Source organism: Oncorhynchus masou, chromosome 28 (genome assembly GCF_036934945.1).
Source record: "Oncorhynchus masou masou isolate Uvic2021 chromosome 28, UVic_Omas_1.1, whole genome shotgun sequence".
NCBI lineage: Eukaryota > Metazoa > Chordata > Actinopteri > Salmoniformes > Salmonidae > Oncorhynchus > Oncorhynchus masou.
In genome coordinates, this window is record NC_088239.1 from 51638853 (window position 1) to 51653556 (window position 14704).

Here is a 14704-nt window from a genome sequence, read left to right on the forward strand (position 1 = left end):
ACATATTCCAACCTGCTACTTAATCGTTTTTATAAAAAAAACAATTGACCTTACCGCTTGGGGGCATCGGTGCTCAGCCGAGAGTTGGCAAGCTTTCCTCGCATCAATGTCCCGTTATGTGACATTCATCAGTAAAGACCACTGGCAATGACACACTCCACTGACCAAACAGAGAAAGAAAAAAAAAGCGCTCAGCATTCACTTTCCCAGTCCTATTTAAGCTTGGCATTTGCACAGATCCCTAAACGTCGATTAGGCCTGCCTCTGTGATTTTTATTTAGACATTAACTAGACCTATTGAAATGCTGTGCTCATTTATTGGCGCAAAAATGATTTTGGCAATCATAACTTTCCTAATGATGTTTATTACAGGTTCACACACTGGTGAGTATCCGGCTTGTCCTTGATATTATACAAGGTAGGCAGCTGTTTGAGTGTGTATTCCGTCATGGGTAAGAATGCTTTACAGTTGATATCCTCCTTGTTTTACTATTTCAGTGGACTTCTGTTATGATGAGAGTCATTGTGGTAAGTGTCTATGTTTATTCAATGTATTAAAAGTAGAGACAATGCACTTTTAAATGTTTTTTTTTTTTCAAATTACTTTTGGTAGATTTTAAATCGATATTGTAACAACATTTTTGGAACATTCTTATCATGTTAACTCTGGTGTCTGTAGACTTACACGTTGAATGTCAGCAGCGTGTGTTTTTGTGTCCTCAGATCCATATGCGTGGGGAGATGCGTTCCCATCCTGCCACCCAATACTTGAAGAACATCACTCTCCAATCAACCTGGATCATCATATGACCAGAAATGAGTCACTGGAGGCTTTACATCTGGATGGTTTTCATGCTGTTCATACAGGACACTGGAAACTGAAAAACAATGGCCACTCTGGTGAATATCCTGTATCATTACCATAGAAACTGATTTGTGAGGAGGTGTATCTACTGAGTAGTTATTTTCTACTTTGAGACTTTAGCCTATGTGTCCCCGTTTCTTATTACATCACAGGACAACTATGTGTGTGCTTGTGAGAATGCATGTGTGTGAATGGGTTGTGCATTTTGTGCAAACGTTTATACGTGCTCTGTGTGTTTGTATGCAGTTGTGTTGGAGGTTGGGAATGGAATGTCTGTGAGTGGTGGAGGTCTTCCAGGGACGTACCACACCGTCCAGCTCCACTTTCACTGGGGAAGCCTCAACACCAACGGCTCAGAGCACACTGTGGACAGGCACAGGTATCCAATGGAGGTAAGTGTGGGTGATGGTCCTCTCTACATCCAGTCAACTTTACACTGAAGGGTGGATATCTTTGGTGAACAAAATATATAGCACCAGTCAGTGCCTGCATCCTGGTTTAATATTTAATTGACAGTGCATTTTCTTTTGCAGATGCACATAGTCAACATGAAGTCAAGTCATCCCAATTTGACATCTGCCTTGGATGACCCAACTGGCCTTGCAGTTCTTGCGTTCTTTATTGATGTAAAGTATAGTTAAATACTTTATGTAGTTCATTTTAGAGCATATTTATAAAAAATATCTGTTTATTTTGTCATGATGAAGTCATATATTCTAAACCTCTAACTTCTTGCAGCTTTATTACATTGAAAATGTACACTTTGGACGCATATCACGACTACTTCCCTCCATTGCCTACAAAGGTCTGTAGAAACATAAGTATTCTAATGTACACTGAACAAAAATATCCACGCAACTTGTAAAATGTTGGTCCCATATTTCATTAGCTGAAATAAAAGATCCCAGATATTTCACATCAGCAACAATCACAAGGAGTACTTCTGGCTGGGCCTGGCTCCCAAGAGGGTGGGCCTGGCTCCCAAGAGGGTGGGCCTGCGCCCCTGCCCAGGAATGTGAAATCCATAGTTTAGGGCCTAATGACTGATTTCCTTATATGAACTGTAACTCGGTAAAATCGTTGACATTTTTGCATGTTGCCTTTATATTTTTGTTCAGTATAGATATAGTGTGGTGACTGTGAACATGCTTCAGTCCCATGGAGGGTTTAATAAAGGTCTTTCTCCCTCTCCTAGGTCAAACGGCTACGGTCAAGCCATTCCCATTGATCGGCCTTCTGCCTGAGAGCCATTTGTCCCAGTACTACCGCTACCATGGTAGCCTCACCACTCCACCTTGTTCTCAAGCCGTTATATGGACCATGTATGAAGTCCCCACCTATATCTCATGGTCACAGGTAAGCAAGCATACACATGGAATGGGTTTAATCTCAAGTCAAATGAAATTGTATTTTTTACATGCTTTGTGAACAACAGTGAAATGCTTGCTTACAGTAGAATAGTAGAAAAATATAAAAATAATAACACAAAGAATAAATACACAATGTCTAATGATAAGTTGGCTAGATACACAGGGTACCAGTACCGCATCGATGTGCAGAGGTACGAGGTAATTGAGGTAGATATGAACATATAGGTAGGGTTAAAGTGACAAGGCAATGGGATAGATGATAAACAGTAACAGCAGCGTATGTGATGAGTTAAAAAGGGTCAATGCAGATATTCCAGGGTGTTATTGGTTAACTATTTAACTAAATATTTAGCAGTCTTATAGCTTGGGGGTGAAGCTGTTCAGGGTCCTGTTGGTTCCAGACTTGCCGTGCGGGAGCAGAGAGAACAGTCTGACTTGGGTGCCTGGAGTCTTTGACAATTTATAGGGACTTCCTCTGACACTGCCTGGTATAGAGGTCCTGGATAAAAGGAAAGCTTGGCCCCATGTACTTGGCCGTACGCACTACCCTCTGTAGCGCTTTGCGGTCGGATGTCAAGCGGTTGCCATACCAAGTGGTGATGCAACCAATCAAGATGCTCTCAATGATGCAGCTGTCAAACCTTTTGAGGATCTGAGGGCCCATGTTGAATCTTTTCAGCCTCCTGAGCAAGAAGAGGCATTGTCATTCCCTCTTCACAACTGCGCTGATGTTTGTGAGCCATGATAGTTTCTTAGTGATGTGGATAGCGAGGAACTTAAAGCTCTCAACCTGCTCCACAACATCCCTGTCGATGTGGATGGTCGCGTGCTCGGCCCTCCATTTCCTGTAGTCCACGATCAGCTCCTTTGTCTTGCTGACGTTGAGGGTGAGGTTGCTGTTCTTGCGCTACACTGCCAGGTCTATGACTACCTCCCTGTAGGCTGTTTCATCGTTGTCGGTGATCAGGCCTACCACCTTGGTGTAGGCAGCAAATTGAATGATGGTGTTGAAGTTTTGTGCGTCTACGCAGTTGTGGGTGAACAGGGAGTACAGGAGGGGACTAAGCACGCATCCCTGAGGGGCCTCCGTGTTGAGGGTCAAAGGGCAGATTTGTTGTTGCCTTCTCTCACCATCTGGGGGGCGGCCTGTCAGGAAATCCAGGATCCAGTTGCAGAGGGAGGTGTTTAATCCTAGGGTCAGCTTAGTGATGAACTTGGAGGACACCATGGTGCTGTAATTTGTGATAGCTTTCAAGCCTTGCCACATCGGACGAATGTCAGAGCCAATGTAGTATGATTAGATATTGGTCCTGTATTGACGTTTTGCGTGTTTGATGGTTCGTCTGATGGCGTAGCAGGATTTCTTATAAGTGTTCGGATTAGTGTCCCGCTCCTTGAAAGCATCAGCTCTAGCCTTTAGCTCAGTGCGGATGTTGCCTGTAATCCATGACTTCTGTTTGGGATATGTACGTACGTCACTGTGTGGACGACATTGTTGATGCACTTATTAATGAAGCCGGTGACTGATGTGGTAAACATATTCCAGTCTGTGCTAGCGAAAAAGTCCTGAATCTATGCTTTCACCATAGCCTGGTAGAACCAGCCTGATCATTATGTTCCACCAGGATACTGTCACCATGGGACAACCCTGGGCGAACAGCTATACTAGGATTGTTACTAGTGATGGAAAACAATACCATGAATGATCATGAATGATCATGCTTAATTACATCACAGTTTATAAATAACCACCCTGTAAATGTGTTTTTTCTTTCCTAGTTTGAACAGTTTGTCACTGGGATTTTCTCCACAAAGGAGGATGAAGAATTTGTAGCAAATCTCCATGATAACTTCCGACACATCCATCCCACCTTCAGTCGCAGCGTCTACGCCTCCAAAGATGCCAAGCTGCTTACAGCGACGGCCGATCACCTCTATAGCCCAGCACTCTCAATACTTCTCCTTCAATTGACTTTAACTGTTGGGCTTATCTATGGGCTCTAGCTCTTTGCTCAGGGCTGTTTTGTTGATGCTTGCTTTACACTCTCTACTTGTGGGACAGCATCATAGCTGAGAAACTCTGAAGTTGCCAATACCATAGATTTTTGTGGGGATTTTTTCTTTATGCAGAGGATACATAAAATACTGTGAAAAATAAGAGTACTGTTTACTGTGATTGACCTCTCTTTTCAACATATTACTGTCATTGCGTTCCATTAGAAATGGTTTAATGTTTCATTACATGTTTCACAGTTCAACTCATAACATTGTGGAGACTAGATCTAGTACTGGTAACAGTACTAACATTTTGTTCATCAATGCTACCGTGTATGCATCTCTGATTGTACTGCATTCAATCACTACCTAACCTACTATATTAATGTTAATTAAACAAATCATTTAATTTGAACTCACTATGTTTACATTCCCCCTGGTGGCCATATGACATTGATGTATATTCCCTCAGCAACTGCTATGGGCAGGTAGCAGAGCTATTATTTCCCTGCCTGCCTCCCTCCCTTTATTTTGTATGAATTTGATCCACTTGAAACTGTCATCAGATGATATTCCCCACGTCACACCACTACTCTGCAGCTACCAGGGGTGACTCACTCAGAATGACTGGTGTGACATGCTTATACTGGGGGGCTGTATGAGTGAGATGTGGATTGATAAAGTAGTGGCATTACAACATCTCACACTTTGTCCAGTTCTGGCGGTTGACCAAATCCAATACGATAAAGAGAATGGTGATCCCGGGAAGCCTGACAGCCTGACCTGTGTATCCATGCTGACTGTATTGTTCCCCTACTGCTGGTCACACCATCCACCTCCTGTCACTGACTTGGGGTGGCAGAGGGCAGACACACAGAGGCCACTCTGTCTCTGTCAGTCCGGATGGTTGAGTGTGACTATCAGGACTTGGCTGGGTGAGAATGAGATCACAGGCATCATGGGGGGGGGGGCCTCAATCACAGGTAGTTTAATTACATTTCTTTACTGACCATACCTGTTAAGTGGTTGATGCTATTGCTATGATTGGAGATTGATGCTATTGGTATGCTGATTTAATACTGTTGGGAGTCCATATGATCACTAGAATTGACACTGCCTGACATGGGGGAGAAATCACATGATTTGGTGCTGAACTAAACGAGCCTACAGACAGTAGGGCATTGTTTTATGAAACAGACAACATCTCTCCATTTCTGAAAGTTGGTTTATTCATGTTGCTTATTATGGGTGAAGGTATGCAGGCATTCTCCATTAACATTTTCAACATGAAGGAAATGTTATTTATCAAACATCCTGTGTGTCAGTTGATACTAATGGTTTACTGTACATAAACAATCCAGTAATTGCTGTCAACACTGAAATGTAATGTATTCATTCAATTAACTCAATCATTTGAAAAAAAGCCTTTATTTTCTATGATTTTATTTTTCATACATTTGTGTAATAAATAGACATGAGAAACAGGCTGATGATTCCACCCCATTCCCATGTCATTTCTGCACCATGTTTTTTTCCTTTCTCCACACTGCAAACAGGTTTTCATAGAATTTACAACAAAAACTACTAAATAAAGCTTGACACAAGCTGAAAATACTGCCACCAGCTCTGTCTGACACAGATCTCTCAGCTGTATTGCTGTAGCAAATCCCCCGGAACAAAAATATATATATATTCACAGTTAAAGTATTTATTCATTTTAAGATTACAAAGGAAATGGGCAGAAAAAATGAAGACGTTTCTACAAGAAACAATCTTTCAAAGGGAAGTGGAGATTTTTTTTCTGTACAAGATGCACCTTTCCTTTAGATAAACAATTAAACCCATGTTTTTTTAAAGATTCTTTTTTTTTACTGATCCCTGAAAAGACCACTTCAAATACTCAACTTTTTGTTAAAAAATAAAAAAAAAGATGCATCATTTTGTATTCCCCATGACGAAAAAAAAAAAAAGCTTCAGGTATTTTTCTATACAAGTGATCCTGTACTATAAACATCACAGTTAAAAAAAAGCAAAAACACAGCTATCCAACTGAATGAGAAGCAATGAATGACTTGGTCGTCAGACTTCTGATTGGCTAGGAGGGCGTAAGCAGAAGTGCAAGCCTCCGGTTCATTCAAAAACGGCAATGATTCACGAAACTGAATGACAAGAGACGATACCCACGCGACAAACACACAAACAGAAGATTGAAGCTCGGGGTTCTTAGTGTGGCGGTGATAGTGCAAGGTCTATTTGGGTTGTTTGAGATTAGAAACACTTCTGTATACCGAGTAGAATACTGAACTAACTTGCACCGTGAGGGACCAGACATGTTACAAAGAAGCACCAAGGGGTGAGAACACCTAAACCAGTCATCGCCAACACACCACCAGACAGTAAAATAAAGACAATGTCACGTACACCACACACATTCATGACATACAATACAAAACACATCCACACAGGCGAAAGTAGACAGCATTTCATAATAGTGCATGCGCATTAACACAGTTGCAAGCGGCAGATTTCAGAAACACTTTTTGCCCTGTAGTCATGGAAACCCCAGAAGCGTAGACATGTATATGACACTTGTGATTTAACTTACGTTTATAAATTGCCTTCTTTTCTAGCCCCCCCCCCCCCCCCCCCAAGGTAATTATAATGTAAAAAGTTCCTTGTAACTGCAGTCATGTGAGAACATTGGAATTACATTTACCTAGGTTTCACCTACTTTTACTATCATTTTCCTGTTGTCAACTTTATAGAGCATTGAATAAATGCTTATCTCAAGATTTAACACTGGAAATGCAATGGACATCTGTATGGCTTCCAGACAGCATTGGACAAGCTTTAGGAAGAAATCTAAGCATGACGAAAAGCCTAAACCTAATAATACTAGTTCAAATTGCTATTCACTCATCAGCTGTACGGATCGGAACCCTTCCTTAGAACAGTCTTTAAAAATGGTCAATCACCTCTATAAACATGGTAACCTCAGCAACCAGATTGACATGGATGGATGTCATGTTGGAGGTGAGCAGGCATCATGAAGTCAAAACATTTCAATACAATCTGCATCAGCAGTCTCACTGTGCAGGGATAACAAAGTTTGCTATGGAAGGAATGATGCGCCTATGGTTGCTTTTGGAAACACAACACTATGGTGTAGAGGTTCGATTGTGTTAACTTTTTGAGGAAACCATCTTGCATCATTTTCCCATTCATATGGCCTACAGAGGGCAGTACTTCCACTCATTGCATGCAAAATACAATAGTGTTTTTGGGGGAAGACAAAACAGTACGAAGGGTCATTTCTGAACGACAACAAAGGATGGAAAAACCATTGGAATAACATTTTATAAATCTCTGAAAACGTATTCCTTCATGTTTAAATAAACAGACAGCAGCATATATTCTTTGCTGGAATGAGCAGGTGTGGATTCATCTGCACTCCAGTGATCTCCACATGTTTGTGACTTGACGACACATTCTGTAGCTTCAATTACATCAGTTTTCTGCATTTACTATGGAAAACAAAAGGGGGGGGGTTAAGCAAATGGAGGCATCCCCACAGGCTTCTCCTTGGGTGGCAAACCCAGTTCTCAAGACCCCAAACCTACTTCCTGTATGTGCCACTATGACCACCAAAATGGTGAGAATAGTGTCATCTCCCGCGGGGGAAGCGGTGTCCCTCCCACGGCCAAGTGTTTTCATTGTGCGTGTCAACAGTATTAATGAGCAGCTAGAAGTGTGTGTGTGTGTGTGTGTGTGTACATAGAAAATGGAGGGCTACGTTCCACGTGGTCTCTGTAAAGCTTATGAGAAAAGCTGGAGTAGGTAAAACTGTACAAGCCAAGACCAGACCTGGGGGGAACCATGCTGAATAGAACACAAAACAATTAAGGGTGCTGCACCAGGAAGCCAGATGGTGTACAGCATTGTGGAAATTCAAAAAGGTCACTGGCAGAGTAGTAGAAAACTCATGTTTATGTCCATTTTAAAGAGCACCTGGAATCGTAAACAATCTTGAGTAAATATCTGCATGTATAAAAAGAGTCCCAGACAGGTAGCTGCACTATATCCAGATGATGGGTTGTTTACCCATCTCCTGGTTCTCCCACCCCTCCTCTTTTGTCCTTGTGTTTTTAGCATGATGTCTCTGTGTGCGTGTCCAGGGAATGGGGGACAACGTTGGTTGGTAACAGTGCTTGTTGTTTTCCGGGAGTTTCCCCTTGGCCAGGGACTAACGTTAGTTCAACGTTCCCCTACAGTTCTCTGCCCCACACAAGCAGGGGATCTTCTCGTCCTCAATGGGGAACTTGTAGTCGTAGGTGATCTCCTCGTTGACGTTGATGGGTTGTCGGGAGTAGATGACGATCTTCTTTTGGGACTCCACTGTGATCACCTTGGCGTAGCAGTTGGGCTGAGAAGACGAACAAAACAGAGGTGTTAGCGTCAGCGTGTTTGCTAGTGTAGCAATGTGAAATTGGGTCAACGAATTGACTAGGTTCAGTTTTGATTGAGAGGAGACACTTACGTTGCAGCTGTGGTTGATGAAGCGGGCGAAGTTGCCACACTTGGTGGCGTCTATGATGGTGTCGTGGTCCACACGGAACATGTAGCTGCTCCCGATGCCCTCGTCCTCGTAGCGCTTCTCCCTCATGTCAGCAATCACCTGGTCACAGGATTGGATGGTTTTACACTTAGCCTGCTTAACACTCACCTGTAGGACATGACGGTTTGCAGCCGGCACAAAGTACACGTTTGTGTTGTCGGATCATCTCTGGAATGCTTCCCGTCTGCGCCTCACCTCCCTCAGACTGAGAAGACAGTTGTGTTCTACTCACCTGCCTGATGTTCTGACCCACGTACTCAATCACCATCTCGTCAGCAGCAATTGGCTCCATTGCAAACAAACCCCAGTCGTGGATATGCGACTTACAGAACCGAATCTTCTTCTTACGGAACTGGGGAAAATGGTTGTTTATTTTTTAAACAAGACAAATTGAAGTGACGGTATTGCATTGACACATTAGCAGAGTAAAATAACAGTGGTTGTGTGTGGGTTGTGTTTAGCCTTTGGTACCTTCAGCTGGTTGAACTTGAGCAGGTCGCTATCACAGCTGAAAGAGGACAGCAGGCGGCGCTGTTCAGACCGACGCTCAGAGCCAGCTCTGGTGGAGACGAGGGGCTGCGCGGGAATGCTCTTGCCCTGCAGAGAGAGACAGAGGAAGGGAGAGAAGGAGATTGAGTGACAAGAGGGGAAATTAAGAAGGAAAACACAATGAGCTCCTACTCAAGGCAAACGGACGCACAAACGCACAGATGAACAGACACCCTTGCTGATGTGAACTCAAGCCCATCAGTCCACTCTCTGCTGAAACCCACCTGCATGTCTATGGGCCCCTCCTCCAGCAGGTGCTTGTTGCTGTTGAGGTATTTGATCTTGTCCTTCTTGTCGATCTTGTAGTAGCCCTCGCTGCGGGCACAGCCAGTCATGTGATCCCTCATGCCATCGTCCCTCCTCTTCCTCTTCACCGCTGGGATGTTGGTAGGTACAGGGGAGTCAAGGGAAATCATTCTAAAAGGCTTTTGGAGAAGGCTAAACCTTGGGTTGGTCGAACCATGACCAAGCATTTCTAAATGTACACCTATATAAATTGCTTGATGACTAAGCAAAAAAAGAACAGGGAAAAAAGGACAATAAAGGAACAACACTTTAGGACAAAAACAGACTAACATGTTTGTATTCGAGTAGAGAGGCAGCAGAGGGCCCTATCATAGCTATACAGTTAAAGGCAAATATAAATGTACTAGCAATAAATTTGCAGTAATATTATCCATGGAGAGTAGTAAAGGATATGAGGGTGCTGGACCCACAGTGTGTCGTTGAGCCAATCGTTGCCATTGTCCTGCTGCAGCATCTTGTCGTAGGTGACCTGCAGGTGCCGGATGTCCTCCTCATCGATGCCGTCGTTCCAGATGTCGTACAGGATGGTCATCTCCTCAAACTCCGAGCGTGGAGCAAGGTGGGGCCGCGGCGGCGTGAACGCGGGGGAGTGGCTAGCCAGCAGCAGCTCTTCCCACCCTCGCCGCACCTTACGGGCAGGCTTCTGCACGCGCTCCTCTTCTTCATAGGGGAGGAACCGGTCGTCAAGGGGCAGAACCGTATGTGGCTCTGGCTCCCCTTCCCGGAAGTCCAGGCCCACTGTGGAGGAGTCTAGCCCAACGTAGCCGGGGATTCCAGGAAGAATGGCTGCAGCAGCCGTGTCTGCAGAGAGTTCTCGGAGCTGGGCATCGTGAGGCAAAGAGGGGGGCATGGAGGTGGGAGTCGCTGAGAGCTCCATAGGCTCAGTCTTAGGAGAAGTCAGTGCTGCCAGAGCTGCCAGAGCTGCAGCCTTTTTACTCTTGGGTCGCCCAGGCTTCCTCTTAGGCAGGGTTATGTCGGGGGGCACTGGGAGGTCTAAGGCCGGGACAGCAGGCAGGTCTTTTGGCACGCTAGTTAAGGCCTGTCCCTGGAGGGAGACAAGGGGCAAGGTCTGGCTGGCCAAGGTGCTGAGTGGAGGCTCCTTGAACAGTGGACTTTCTGAAGAGGCTTTCAGGTGGATGGGAAGGCCAGCAGCCAGGGCTGTGGGGTCTGGGAAGACAGGGGTAAAGGTCAAATCTCTGCCGGGGGTTCGGGGGATACCTGCACTCAGGACGGGGGACTGGGCAGGGTAGGAGAAGGGGCTGCCGGATATGTGGGGGGAGCTGAGGCTGACCAGGCTGCTGCCAGTCAGAGGGGCATCGGTGCCAGGCGTGACGGGCACGTTCTCGGTGCTGTTCTGGGACTTTCCCAGGCCCCTTGCCCGGTCCATCAGGTCCCTGCCAGGGGTGCGGGGCACATCCTCGTCTGTGGACAGCCTGGCCCTAAAGGGGAGGGGGAGGTCCGGCATGGGGCCGGGAGGCGGTAGCAGGAGGGAGTGGCCTCCCATGGCTGGGGAAGGGGGGAGGGGGAGGTGCATAGGTGGGACTACTAGGGATCTAAGGAGGGCTGTGTCGGGGTCCAGGGATGTGGAAGCCCCTCTACCTGGCGTACAGGGCAGATCCTTGTCCTCTGTGTGGGCCTTGGGTCGAGAGTCCTGGTCGCTGTCAGCCAGGGAGCCCGTCGGGGTGGGCGGCCGCAGGTTAGTAACATCATCCTGGGGCTCTGTCTTCAATACAGGGATGGCGACTTCCAGGTCAAGGTCTGACTCCTCAGCTGAAAGACAACCAACATGTCATGACAATCTGTCAGTTAAAAGCAATATGCAGAGTGTAACATCTGAAATGGCATCTGAAACATAAAGCTTGTGTGGTTAGGTATCAGGAGAGGATTAAGACCTGGGACTCCTTTGGGTGAAGGGGGCCTGAGGTCCTCCAGGCTGGTCCGGCCAGGCTCCGCTGCTCCTGTGACCTCGCTGAGGGATCTGTGGTTGGGCTTGAGCTTCAGCCCCTCCCTAGGCCTCTGGTCTTCCTCTAAACCAGCCAGCTCGGAGGGCTCATCCTCTGGGGGAGGACCTAAGGGCGTGCAGGGCGCCTTGGGCTCCACCTCCTCCTCAGATGAGGAAGACGAAGAGGAGGATGAGGACGAAGATGTCCGAACCCGGTTCTCGTCTTTATCCGGTAGACTCTCCACGTCTACCGCCGCCTCCTCCTCCTCCTCTTCCTCCTCCTCTTCTTCTGCCTCCTCCTCTGAACTGGAATCATAGTCAGAGGAGTCCCCACTCGCAGAGGAGTCAGAGACAACCTTCGAGGATGCTGAACTGGCAACGTCTGTGGGAGCGAGGAGGAGAGAGAATAGGACAAGTTACAGAGGCAGAGTTTACACACAGTACCAAATAACTATGGTCATTGACATGAGCGTGGATTTACCCTCATCCGACGACTCCGATGATTCACCATCACTGGTTGAGGCCGCCTCATCTTCTTCCTCTTCCTCTTCCTCTCCACTCTCCTGAAAGGTCCAATCACAGAGGTTAAAAGCTATTATTAAAAACATTGGTCTACAGTATGATGCCTCAGGTTGCCTTCTCCCAATGAGCTGAAGCACCTGTTGAAGGTTGTGATGGTCAACAGTTCATCTACCATTCTAGGACATGTGGTCATTTGATTGACAGCTCACCTTGCCCGATGACAACCTCTCAGAAGCCTCTGTCTCGTCAGGCTCCTCCTCCCTATCGGACAGAGACTCCTCTTTCCCAGAAGTCTCTTCTTCCTCCTCGCCCTCACTGTCCAGCTCCAGCGGCCGCGCATGTCGCCTCCGTAATGCCGCACTGTCCTCGTCCATCCTGGACCCGTCTTCTGGAAGTTCCGCTATGTCCTCCAGCTCATCGTCCACAGGCGTGGAGGGTCGCGCTCGCTTAGTGTCCCCGGTGGAGGTGGCATCAGGAGGGTCCTTCCTCTTCACCTGAAGACACAGACACACACACACACACACACACACACACACACACACACATTAATCATCTCTGACAAATACAATTGTTGAACGATTTTACAAAGCACCAGAGCCCTTCAGACATATTCTTAATCAATCCTAAAAGTGGCTGGTGGTACCTTAAAGGAGGGCAGGCGGATGGCTCCTCGGAGGCCGATGCCCAGGCCCATACCCTCATAGCCTAGGCCTTCTCCCTTGTTCCAGTTCTCCAATAGACTGGAGCCCATGGTCTCTTTGGGCTTGGGCTTCTCCTTCTCCTCCTCGCCAGCCTTCACCGGAGTCAGGGACGCCTGGGGGACGAACAACAACATGGTACTGACATGAAAGCCTGTTTGCTATCTGGCTTGTTAACGTAGGAGAATACCTGGCTTGAATAGTCATGCCATTACAATTAAATGGTAGCTGGAGTTTGTGAATTAGCAAAGTACAACTCCCTAGCCAGTTTACACAGCAATGTCCGTTGTACTCAACGATTTCACCCATTTCAATTAACCAAACTCATTCAACTAACCAAATTCTCTAAATATATAGCTCTGATATACCTACCTTATTTTCAAGAGTCCATCATTTCAACGCATTCAAATAAATTCTCACTCATAACCTCGACTTCGCAAAAATATGAGGTTAGTTGAGCTTTTCTGATACAAAACATTCCAGGAGTTCTAAATGAGGCTTTCCTAAAAACATTCATTTTGTATCCAAGCAACAATGGCCACAAAAAGACTGAGGGATATATATTTGAGCTAAACCAACAATGACAGGCCAGGGCGTAGTTCAATAAAATATATAATAATAAAAGATTCCACATAATCTCAGAATTGACTGCTCACATGAGACTGAAGTGAGACTTGACAGGAGCTGGATTTGAAGTATGACTCACCTTGGCTGAGTGTTCTTTCTTATCCCACCACTCGTCAAAGGCCCTAAAGGCCACCACCTCCACCATCTTACGGTTGAGGTCCCTCTTCATGATGGCCTTCAGCTCCTTGACGATGACCAGCAGCACCCCTTCCACAGTGGCCTTGTGAGGATCCTCCTTCTTAGCCTCGTAGCCCGGTGGAGGAACAGCAGGGTTGAACTTGGGAATGCTAGGATGGGGCCAAGGTTGCTGCCCGTGGCCCCCTGCACTGGCAGCTGGGGTGCTACTCATGGACAAGGGTAGGTAGGGACCCCCAAACTGCATGGCTGCTGACCCAGCTGAAGCCGTCCCTCCTGTGTTCATGAAGTGTGGGTAGGGGTAGGGCCCCCGGGTCTGGGCCATGCGACTCAGCATTTGGGTCTGCATCTGGAAGGACATGTGAACACTGCCCCATTGAGGCAGGCAGCTCATCAGCTCCATCTGCATCATGGGCACCATGCCATGGGGGTAGAGGTGAGGCAGCATGGGGTGGGGCACTCCAGGTGCCAGGTGTGGGCCCGGGACGGCAGAGAGGTGGTGTGGAAGACCGAAGCCCGCTTGAGGGGGTAGAGGGTGGAAGCCGGGGGGTGGGAGGGGCATAGACTGCATGGGGGACACAGCAGAGTGGACCACGATGCCTTTGGCACAGTCGCCACTGTGCGTGGGCGTGCCTGGCATGTCGTCCTCATCCGAGATCTCCATGTCTTCCCCAGAAGACTGATGGCTCTGTGGGAGAGGGAAAGGACAAGGTGTCAGGGCATCTCTATACAGTACATGACCTGATAGAGTCAAATAGGAAGCCTCCACACAATGAGCACAGGTCCCAGCTTCTCTACTCATCCCTACAGACCCGTTTCCCGAGCCGTGTCATGAAAAGTTGCATGTGCAGTTTGACATCAGAAATATCTTTGTTTACCAAGCAGTGGATGCAAATCATATGCCACTTCAAATGCAGCTTAACAAACACTTTATCAGATGGTTATCGTCTACAACATTGCAGATACAACACATTAACAAAAGTATATGGACACCTGCTAGTCGAACATCTCATTCCAAAAATCATCTGCATTAATATGGAGTTGATCCCCCCCGTTGCTGCCACAACAGCCTCCACTCTT

At 46.6% G+C, this 14704-nt stretch overlaps 2 protein-coding genes across 2 annotated transcripts in view; one reads left to right on the forward strand and one right to left on the reverse strand.

The window, feature by feature from the left end:
* On the forward strand, positions 1-5715 carry car15 (carbonic anhydrase 15). Its single transcript, XM_064942492.1, has 8 exons — positions 1-384; positions 499-528; positions 724-900; positions 1112-1257; positions 1399-1491; positions 1604-1670; positions 2061-2221; positions 4015-5715. The coding sequence occupies exons 1-8, from the start codon at positions 303-305 to the stop codon at positions 4237-4239; spliced, it is 981 nt and encodes a 326-aa protein (XP_064798564.1). The 5' UTR covers positions 1-302; the 3' UTR covers positions 4240-5715.
* setd1ba (SET domain containing 1B, histone lysine methyltransferase a) overlaps positions 5657-14704 on the reverse strand; it is a 23866-nt gene continuing 14818 nt past the window's right edge. The window contains 11 exon segments of the mRNA XM_064942491.1: positions 5657-8653; positions 8768-8905; positions 9078-9197; positions 9317-9442; positions 9619-9785; positions 10094-11470; positions 11593-12024; positions 12124-12205; positions 12374-12658; positions 12808-12978; positions 13569-14312. Of these exon segments, the coding sequence (XP_064798563.1) occupies positions 8480-8653; positions 8768-8905; positions 9078-9197; positions 9317-9442; positions 9619-9785; positions 10094-11470; positions 11593-12024; positions 12124-12205; positions 12374-12658; positions 12808-12978; positions 13569-14312 (3816 nt within the window). The 3' untranslated portion in view covers positions 5657-8479.

Bases quoted from the DNA above. Each gene is read 5' to 3' on its own strand.
- car15 (XM_064942492.1), top strand. From the start codon at position 303: ATGCTGTGCTCATTTATTGGCGCAAAAATGATTTTGGCAATCATAACT. The intron at 529-723 runs GTAAGTGTCTAT...TTGTGTCCTCAG, and splicing joins TTATGATGAGAGTCATTGTG to ATCCATATGCGTGGGGAGAT. The intron at 901-1,111 runs GTGAATATCCTG...GTTTGTATGCAG, and splicing joins GAAAAACAATGGCCACTCTG to TTGTGTTGGAGGTTGGGAAT.